The sequence below is a fragment of the Plasmodium berghei genome (genome assembly GCF_900002375.2).
Source record: "Plasmodium berghei ANKA genome assembly, chromosome: 8".
NCBI lineage: Eukaryota > Apicomplexa > Aconoidasida > Haemosporida > Plasmodiidae > Plasmodium > Plasmodium berghei.
This window is the reverse complement of record NC_036166.2, coordinates 85,222-97,388: the sequence shown is the minus strand read 5'-3', so window position 1 is coordinate 97,388 and position 12,167 is coordinate 85,222. Positions and strand designations below refer to the sequence as shown.

Sequence of the window (12,167 nt, the reverse complement as noted above, 5' to 3'; positions counted from 1 at the left end):
ATTTTATGTTTTGTTTTACGTATATTGAACCTTATTCGTTTGGGGTTTCTTTTTGATTTCCAATGTGGAATATAGCGTATACACTATTTTATATAAAATAGTGAATATTAAATATCCAATTTTTGTTTTTTTTTTATTTTATTATTTTGTCTTTTTTTTCAAATCAAACATTCTCTTGATGATAGCAATATATTCAGTGTGAATTATAAAAAATATTTGAACCATGTAATATTAATAAAACAAAAAATTACAAATAATGCATATGATGCATAGTAATGATGTGAAAAATCAAGAGAGTATTAACAAAACAAATGAAACGAAAGCATCACAAAAAAAATATTAATATAAATAAAAATAGAACAGTTCTATTCTTATTAAATAGTATTCTCATATCCTGAAAACAAATAAATATATATACATATAGCTTTCCTTTTTTATGCACAATCATAAATGGGTATACATAAATAAAAATTTAAAAAGTTAATATTATTTCTCTCCAATCTTTGTATGCCAAAAAATTTTCATTTTATATTAAATATAAAAAAAAATGCGACAATAGTAATGATAATTACAACAAATTGATAATAAGACAAATAAATTTAATTTTTTTTAGCAAAATGTGCAAAAAAGTTAAATACAAAATGATAAATATATATAAATATTTATAAAATTGTGAAAAAATCGCATTATCAAAAAAAATTCTATAAAAAGTTTAACTTTTTGTTCTAAGTTTCATGAACTTATTATCCTCTTCATTATGGATAAATGATAAAAAAAATTAAGAATTTACGAAAAAACAAAGTAAAAATGTGCCATAGGAAAAATACATAATATTACAAAAATTAATAAAATACATTTTTCAATTGTTTATTTCACAATGATCTAATAAAAATACAATATTTTTAACAAATACGCGTATTTATATTTGTCTACTCGTGCATACATTTACATACAAAAATATATATATTTTTTTTATAATTAAGGTTGAACATATATATTTTTTCTAAAAAGATGCAATTGTTACATGGAAATATAAAATGAAAAGGGAAATATTCTATTTATTAAAGAAATAAGCAAATTTTATTTTATTTTTTATTATTTTTTTATGTGTGCGAAGAAATATGTATTACAATGTTCCACATGCCATATCATTGAATATAATAATTTTGGTATTAAATCATATGATATCGTTTTTATTTTTTATTATATATTTTTTTCTGTTATATATCTCATATTTCTATCATAACCATTTATATTATGAATGTACTAAAAGAAATTTATGTTTTCTATCGTAAGAATGTTTTAATATTTTAAGAATTGTCATTTTAAAAAACCAAAAAACAAAATACACTGTCTGAGAAAAATACACACACTGGTAAAGCACATTTATTATATTATATGCATTTTACATAAATAAAAAAAATAATCTGGTATTTTTTTAATAGCATTATTTTGGGACAATGTAAATTGTAAAAAATGGTGAATATACCCTTAATGAACAAACTTGTTTTATATTTTTTCTTAAATTCATATATTTTTATCAATTAAGACCAAATAACCATTAAAACTACGCTGTTGATAATTTATGGTAAACATGTATAGTGCCACAATTTCACTATTTTTTTAATTAAATTATATTAGCTGAATTTTATATTCGTTATGAATAATATAAGGTAAAATGAAATATTTATATATTTTTTAATGGTATATAAATATATTCAACTAATGCGCACACACGATATATTTTTCTACATGCATGTGTGAATTATCACTTTCATTAAAAGAATATATATTACCAAGTTATTATAATGAAAATATTCATTCCAAAACACAAATATTGGGTATTATTTTTATATTAAACGTGATAATACATTCGAAAATTAATCATTTTGTTGCAGCCGATTGTGTCTTAAAATATATGATCTAACTTCAATATATACTTTTAAAGACGTTATTTGTATTTTTGGAAAAACAATCAATTTACCATATAATAGCATAATTTAATCACATTTCGCCTATTCATGATATATGTAATGTTGGCTTTTTAACTTGTTTTGTTTATTAAATTGTATATTTTATAGTGTTATTCATGAACGTATAGAAAGCGGGGAACTATCAATAAAATAAACATTTATTAGCAAGAGTAATATAAAAATATAAATATCCAATTATATATGTGTAAACTTATTCTATATTCCCCAAAAAATGTATTAGTTACTATTTTGTCATAGTTTAATTCAAAAAAACATGTTTTATATGATTTTGGTTATATATATTATTGCTTTTTCTTAATGTACATAATTTGGGATTAATTTTTTCCTCTATACTTAATATGTTTCTTTATATTATTCAGTTTTCACATATATATGTAAATAATAAAGCATATGATTAGTATATGTTATATAATAAAATAGTAGAAATGAGTAATTCACAAAATAAAAAATGAGAAAATTTATTCGTGGAATTGCATTGCCCGGAAAATACAGAGTCGTTTGCATTTAAATAAATGTGGTATAATAAATTAAAGATTTTTCTTAAACAAAAAAAATATATTATATATATGTACAAAGGAAAGTGGGCATATACGTGGTATGCATAACAAAATAAATATCATTTAACAATGTATATTGTTGCATTATTTGAAAATATGAAGGATGAAATCCTATAAATATTAAATAATCATATTGAACTTTAAAAAACCGAAACTATGATATATATAATTTTTTCCAATTTAATATGCTTAAATATTTTATAACTGGTAAAACATAGAATATATACGAAAATTTAATATTTTGAAGAAATTTGTCATTAATTAAAAAGAGAAAAAATATTGCTTATCATTTACTAAGTGATATTTCTTTTATCAGATTTTAAGTAAACAGATAATAAGTGAATGCTATATATAATAGTATTGTGGATAAAAACATGGTACTCAGGAAAAACACACGAATATATATAAATATTTAATAACCCTGAAGGATACAAAAATAAATAATAAGAGTTAAAATACAATATAAAAAATAAAGTGGGTACATAATAAAAGTGTTATATAATAATTTTAATAACTACTAAGTAAACCATAGTACCATCAAAAAAAACATAAATTTCTGATAAGTAAATGATAAAACAAGGTGAAAATGAATGATCAAGAGAAACGGAAATATGCAAAGGTTATTGAAAATGTTAAGTATTTTCAAAATGAAAATATTTTGCTTGAAAATTTAAATGTATTTCATAAGAATAATATAAAAAAAGACAATAATATATTTATAGAACTTATCGATGTATTTTTAGATGATAATAATTATTGCAATAATGAAAATTTTCTTTTTGATTATAACTTGTTAAAAACAAATAAGGAAATAAATTTAAATATAACAAAGAAAAATAAATCAAAAATTGCGAAACAATTTAAAATAAATGTTAAAAACAAACATGTAGAAAAGGTAAATGAAGATGATATATATTATTTTGCGTTAAAATCGAAAAATATATGTAATTATAATCGTGAGTTTTTAAATGCTAAGAAAATATTATTTGAATATATTTGTAATGGCGTACTGGAAAAATGTGTAGATATAAATTATTTAATAGATAGAATATATGTCGATTTTCAATTAAAAAAAAATAATACTTATCATTTAATTCGCAATAATGATATTATAAATATTTTAATAGAAACTATTTATAAAATTTTTATTATCAACATCGATCAAGAAAGCAATATTTATAGTGACGAAGACGAAGAAAATGACGAAAGTAAAGCAAAAAGAATTACAAAAAATCAAAATAAAACAAGTGATAATAATATATATTATTGCAGAAATGAGATGCAAAAAAGTTATTTGACATATTCAAAAGAACAAAGAAAATTAGAGGGAGGTGAAAATAATGTTGGTAGCAATGAACCTATCAATTATTTAGAGTTATTCAAAATATTAATCACTATTGATAAAAGTTTTGTTAAAAATATATTTTATATTTTTTTAAAAAATATTGAAACATTAAAAATAAAAAAAATTAATAAGGTTTGTAATAAACTTTTTATAATATTAAAGCATTTAATAAGCTATTTAGACGAATTTGAAATAGGAACCATTTATAATATTTTTTTGAGTAATGATTTATGTAATGAAATCAGTCAAAAAAATTGCACCTTGTATAATTATATTATTATGCTATGTTTAATAAATTTGAGAAATATATACAATACATATAATATGGAATTATGTACGAACATTATTTCGGAAAAATTAATTATTGACGATAAGGAAAATTCAATAAAGGAAAATTTGTGCTTAACCATGATTGATATTAATAAAAATGATGAAGAAAATCAGCACAAAAATATATGTCTGGATGTCTATAGCCATAACAGTTTAGAAGAAGAAGCTGGTGAAAATGGAAATATCGAAGAAAAACGAAATGATAAAGATGAACAAAAGGAAGATTTTTGTTATAATAATAACGAATTAGATACTAATTCATATTGCAATATTGAAAATGAAAAAGATAATAAAATTACAAAGATATGCACTCGTTATTATAATAAATCAGCAATAGAAAACAGTGAAAATGCTTCCGAATTTACTATAAATAATAAAGAAATAAATAGGAAACATATAATTTTATTTATATTAATTTTCGCATTAAAAATATATGATATAAGTTATATTAATGGATGTGTACATAAACTTATTAAAATTTTTTTTCATTTACTAAAAAAATCAATGTATTTTATGAGAAATAAAGTTTATCATATTATAAAAACTATAATCTTCATTTTGTTATTAGTATTTAGCAACTTGAATATTAATAATAATGAGACCATTGTTTATATTTTAAAATGCATTGATATTTTGCTAAAAATTTATTACAAAAATTTGGTGTTTATTGAGGAATATCATGAGGTAAGGAATAATATTAGCGGCAGTAATTCTAATACTTATGCGAAAAATCACAAAATATTTGAAAAAAATATTATTGGATTAAACAATAAATGTGCTGATAAAGAACCCCAAAGAAATAAAAATGGAGAAGAAAATATAGAAGGTAGTTATTCCGATGAAATAAACATTTTTGAATTTAATATATCTCCTATTTTATTGTTTTTGATAATTCATATAACTCTTGAATATAATTTGAACAAAAAATATATGGAGGATCAAAATAGCATAAATCATAAAATAATGAGTTTGTCACTAAAATTGAAAGAAAAATGGGTGTTATACCTTAAAAATTATAATCGTTTTTTTCTAAAGTATTTAATAAAAAGAGATAAAGATATTAAGTTTTGTAGGAGTAATGTAGATGATAATTATAAATGTGAAGATGGTGTAAATGTGTATATCGAGAATCTAAGTATAATAAATAATATAAGGAATGAAATAAAATATTTGACTAAAGAAGTCGATAATTTTTATGAAGAAGATATATTAAATATTTTGTGTTTAAATAATATATTATTTTATATATATGAAATGTTTAATCATATTGACTTAATATATTTGATTCGTTTTTTTAACTTATGCAAAAATGTGAAGTATACATTTTGTTGTATAAATATTGAAAAGGTAAGGAATAAACTGGATATTTTGCTAAAGTTGAATACAAAATTATGTATTAACACATTTGAAAACTTGAAAATCGAATATATATCTAAATGTAGCTATATATATATAAATACATTAATATTATCATTATTTGAGTATAATTTAATTTATGTTTTTAAATTTATCTCATATTATTGTTTAATAAATTCATCTGAATTGATAAAATTTCTACCAGCGTTATTATTTATTTATAATTTCCCATATGATAATTGTTATATAGATAATACGAATTTTAAAATAAAAAAATATCAAAATGTGTTATATTATAACCAAAGAAATTTCTATCGTATCTTAGTAATCAGAAGTTTAATTTTACATGCACTTTCAAAAATAGGATGTAGCGATAGCAATATTCCAATTATTTATAACTGTGTATGTATATTATTAAATAAAAATGTAAATGAGATTGAGAATAAAACAAAACCATCAACTTTGGAGGATGACAATATTTGTAATGAAAAAAACATGAATTATGAACAAAATTTTAGTAAACTACATTATTTATATTGTTATGATAAATTAATTGATAATAACGAAAACATAATGAGTAAATACTTCAAATATATCGAGAATATTTTGAATAGTCCTGTAGAAAGTAGTAAAGAAAGTGAGAAAACAGGAAGTAGTTTCAATAAATTTAGTAAAAATGATTATATAGAAAATAATATTGAAAATGACATACTGGATTGCGTTAAACAAGATTTAGATGTTCTTTTCGATTTGAAAAATTTGTTGATTTTGCTAAAACTTAGCAGGTTTTATAATGTCAGTAACTATATAGATATTATTATAAAATTAATAAGTACATACTTTCGTAAATATAAAAACAAAGTTAAATTGAACGGCGTATACAATAAAATACAGAATAATATAATAAAAATAAGCATATTAGTTTTAGTTGCTTTATCATTAAAAAAATATGTAGAATTTGAAATTATTTATAATTTATTGAAAAAAAACTTTTTAAAAAATAATGATTATAGCGATTTTAATGTGTGTAATACGAATATACTTTGTTCTGTTATTATTTTTACAAGATATTATATAAATTATTTAGTTTATAAAAAAAAAAATATGTGTAATGAAGAATATGATATTTTATATCACACAAAAATTAAATATATTTTTAAAGATTTCTCTAAATTAATAAATTTAAATAATGAAAAAATATCAGAAGAACTTATTAATCTTGTATCTTCAATTTATTCAATATATTATAAAAATAATGAATATATCGAAGCTGAAAATGTGAAAGATGGTGTTATCTCCAATTTAGAAAATGATACTAGCATGAAAACTGAATTTTATGTGGAAAATAATGATAGAAACTTGGAAAATAACAATATGACATATTACTTAAATTTTTCAGAGAACAACAATTTAATGAACCTTTATTTTGATAAACGTTTTGTACATGAGTCATTCTTAAAGTGTAAAAAAATAAACATTTATGAAAAACTACAAAAAGTTATACTTACAGATGAAATTAATAATATTTCATTATATAATTTAAAAAATAACAACAAAATAAATAACAACCACTTGATAAGAGTTTTATATAAACTGTTTAATAAAAATATTAAAAACGATTCAAATTCAAATTTTAACTATTATGTTAAGTTGTTATTTACAGAAAACTTTAATAATATTGATGAAATAATTGGAATTTTTAAAAATTTGCATTTTTTCAATGACCAATATATTAATTTATTTTTTTACACAATTGAATGTTTTTTTGAAAGGTTAAAAAGTAGAATAAAAGATAAGGAAGAGTTTATTATGTCCATTGAGGATAAACCAAATGAAGCAACAAATTTGGTAACTCGAAAAAAAAATAAAGAAATTATTAACACATATGGAAATAATAGTGATATATCTAAACCATATAAAGAAACCATTTCAAATAAAGAATCTGAAATTAAATCTATAAAAAAAGAAAAAGAGGAACACAATATGATAAACAAACAAGTAAAACAAAATGTATCTCATGAAACGATCTGTAATAAAATATATGAAGAAACCAAAAAAATGATAAATGACAAAAATTTAAACATATATGTATTCTATCCGCTATTATGCATATTATGTAAGTATAATAGTTATATAAATGAAGTTATAGATTTTTTTTTACAAAAAATTGATATGTATATAAAAGAAAATGACACAAAATTGAAGGTTGTAAAAAATGAAGTGATTATATCATTGCTATGTTTAAATTATATACATATAAATATTTCAGAAGTTCCCAAAATTTGCAAATATTTGATTGGAATATATAAGGAGGCGTCAAAAGAAAAAGGAGACGAAAATCGATATATTAAAAATACACTTTTATTTTGCTTAAGCTCATGTTGCCATTATACAAATTTAAACACTGATGATATTATTACAATTTTAAATATGCACATTGAAAATTTAGAATGGGTGTTAAACTTCAAAAGTTGGAATAACGATGTGAACATTACTTCAGAAATTTTAGCAAATGATGACGAAACTGATAAAAACAGAAAAAATAACCACGCAAATCACAACAAAAATTATGGTGAATTCCAATCAAATCTAAATATGGATTATACAAAGGGAGAAACAAATAACTTAGATAAAAATGAAGAAAGCTTGAAAACTTTTGATGATCTTTACTTTTTTATTTCGATAAACAATTTATGTTTTTATTTATATAAGCATTATAGTAATACAAAATTTGATGAGCTTATAAAACATATATACAATATTATAATAAATTATTCGAATGAAAATATAAATAATGTTATAATTACCATTACAAATATTATGATGTATTTATATATAAAAAACATAATAAGTATTTATGATATTATAGAAAACATAAAAATTATAATAAGCCATGTAAAATTAAATATACAGTATAACTCAAAATATGTTGTATATGGTATGTGTTCATTTTATCGATTTATAAACTTTTATTTAAAAAAACATTTTGGGTATTTTTCGTACGAGACGGATGATGGTAAAAATGTAGTGGAAAATGTGCCTAATAATATAAGGGAAAATAGTAGTGAAGTAAAATATGATGATATAAAAGAGATAATGAAAATGTTATCAAATAGGGTAAATATACTTATTAAAAAATATTTTGAGGAGCTTGAAGATAAAAATATAAGTTTTCTTTCCTATTTTAATTTAATAGGGTTAAAAAGTTTAGGGGAATGTATGATATCTGATTGTTTTGATTCTTTTGACTGTTCTAATATGACAATTTTATTTATAAATATATTTATAAAAAAGCATTTTGAAATAAAAAAAAGTATTAATGCAACGAATAAGATATTTGCTGATAGTGACTCATCTTCATGTTCCGAAGATAATAAAAAAAAACATATACATAAAGGGATGGAAAACGAAGATATAGTAGATAAAGAAACTCCAGAAAGATATAATAATTTATTTATATACAATAATAATAATCACAAATTAAATAATGATATAATAATTAGTGATAATAATACAATTCTTATATTTGTGTATTTATTTTGTCATAAGTATTATGAAGAATTAAATTGTTCGTTAATTAAAATTGAAAATTTAGATAAAAATAACATGCTGTATTATATTTTTTCGAATTTAATGTGTATTGAAAATTATTTAAGAAAATTTCTCCAAATTTGTAAAATTATCGATATAGAAGAGTTACACATTTTACAAAAAAACAAAAAAAAATATGAAGATATAAAATTGAACATGATGAATAATAGAACTGGAAACAAGATGTATTACTTAAATTTTTTTAGTGATGAATTATATGATAATTTAAATATATTTTTAAATACAATGAAATTAATAAATTATATAAAATTTGATGTTCAAATTAAAAATATAATTTTAAACATATATTCTTTTATTAGTAAATTTATAACAATTCTCTACATAATTTTAGATATAATAATATGCAATATTGAAAAGGGTGTAGATATGGAAAAAATAAAAAGTTTTTATAAAATTTATGAAGAAGTTATCAAAAAAGTTCAATTGTTATATGAATGTAGAATAAGCATATTTAATTATTTTTCTATATATAGTGTATTTAATAGCTCATATAATCATATATTTTGCAACTTTAGTAATAATTTTTATACATTGAGTACATATGAAAAATATATGTTTATTAAAAGTATAATAAATTTTAAACAAATTAAAAAAGAAGAAATAAAATTTATTTTTTTGAATATTTTCAAAAATTTAAAACTATTTCACCAAGACACATCCCTATGGATTTACACCATTTCAATATTAAAAATCTTATTAAAAAAAATATATATAAGCATGAAAAAAAATAATAATAAGCAAGTAAAAAATGAGAAAAATAGTGTTAATTATGATAATTTAGGTTCTTATATTAAGTTGTCTTTTGTTACATTACTTGAAGAAGCTATACTAGCAGTATATAAGGAAAAATATTACAGCTATTATTCATTAAGCGATAGTTTTAGAAAAATTGTGAGTGAGAACAAAAGTGTCGAATATGATATTCCGATGATAGAAAAACATTATTACAATATAAGTAGGACAAAACTAGGAAACTATTTAAATGAAAAAAAAAGCAAATATGAAATTGGGAATGATTATAATAATAATGAAAACAATGGTGTAGTTAACAAAAAAGCTGTAAAGGATGATGAAAAACACAAAATACTATATTTAGATATGCCTTTTAGTATTATGATGTGTATATCTGATTTTGTTTATTATTTGTGTAAATTAATAGTTAAAGAACAATTAGAAAACGAAATAAACATTGATGAGCTAATAAAAGATTGCCCTATTCTTATTCAAGGTTATGTTCGACTGAAATTTAATGATTCGTATAAAAAATTAAACATGATTAGAAATAAAATATTATTTCACACATTTGAGTATAATTTTACATTTAAAGAGAAATTTCAAAATTTTTACTATGTTGAAGAATCGTGTAAAAATAATAAAAAGTTATTGATTCTAAAATTTAATTATCAGAAATTAACTGAATATTTTCAAACTATTTTTTTGATAAAAGAATGTATATATTTATCATATATATATAGCCAATTTAATGAAAAACAACAAATATTAGATAACTTATTGCAAATGTGTGATGCTAACCAAATTAATAAAGAATATCTATATATATTAATTACATCATTTACATTATTTTCTTTTAAAAATAATAATAACTCTTTTTTCATAAACAAACTTATGTACAATTTTGATGTTGCTAATTATTTAGTTGATGGTATTGCCACTTTTTTATTTGAGAAAAAAATCGATTTGGCACAAAGATACAAGGGTGAAAACGGCGAAGAAAGAATTTATAATTATTTCAATACCAATGTCTTAAATAAGCAAAAACTTCAAAATAGCACGAATGATAATGGCAACAAAAAATTAATAAGTGATGATAACACTAATACTAATCAAAAAAATACCGTTGGCAATTTAATGAAAACTAAAGAAATGAATGAAGAATACCAAAGAAAGGATATTAACATCTCTAAAATATTTTACATTATTGAAGAAGAATTAATAAGAACCCAAATGAGAAATAGTTTTTTTAAACATAAGAACAAATTACTAAAGGAGGAAAACTTAACATATGAAATTTTTTTAGAAAATGATATGTTTTTTTTAAAAAAATTAGGAATATTTTATTTAATAAAAAATAATGAAGGAAGAACAAACTTAAGGGATAAATATAAAAATATATTATCCTTTTTTTCTAAAAATGAAAAAGATGATATATTTATAAAAACTTATGATATATGCAATTTAAATGACAAGGATATTGAAAAATATGCATTTAATCAGGATATTATTGATAATTCCTATTATAACAATAATCCCTTTAACAAAAAAAGTGAAAACAATTCTTTTGTTTCTGATGATCAAGAATTAGTTTCAAAATATTTTACTGTCCCTTTATTTATGAAGGATGCCTTTACGTTTTTTGAATTGAGCTTAAATAAAAATATTATACTAAACAATTTTAACGAGTTATTCTATAAAAATATTCCCAATATACAGACAAATAAAAAAGAAAATGAGAAAAAAAATAAAAATGACAATAATGATGATAATAATAATGGCTGTAAAGATGACGAAAATTCTTCCCTTTCACTTTTCTCCGATGGTGAGAATAATGTAGACAAAATATTGTTCGACGAAAAAAGAAATAAAAAAAAAAAAATATTATTTTATGACAATGCCATATTAAATTATTTAAGTATTAAACCACAGTTTTTAAACAATTTTGAACTATATATAGCAAATGTTAGTTTTATTAGCAAATTAGTACGAAGTTTTTTAATTGAAAATAATAATATATCAAACAAAATAAATATTGATGAAAATTCGAACTGCGATGGATTATCTCACCAATTTTATTTAATTCAAGCTTTTTTTAATAATTTGTCTATATATTTCATGAGTTTTACAAAAGGATTCATTCTCAATAATTCAGAATATTTATATCCTAATTCGAAGATACATCTTGTTTATAGGGTTATAAATTTTTTATGTGAAAATTATACAAATAAATATTCTTAG

The 12,167-nt window shown here is 20.2% G+C and overlaps 1 protein-coding gene across 1 annotated transcript; it reads left to right on the top strand.

Moving 5' to 3' along the window:
- Positions 1-3,137: 3,137 nt before the first annotated feature.
- PBANKA_0801700 (conserved Plasmodium protein, unknown function) lies at positions 3,138-12,167 on the top strand (the record flags this gene model as incomplete). The annotated part of the gene is made up of 1 exon (XM_034564162.1): positions 3,138-12,167. The coding sequence occupies one exon, from the start codon at positions 3,138-3,140 to the stop codon at positions 12,165-12,167; it is 9,030 nt and encodes a 3,009-aa protein (XP_034420987.1).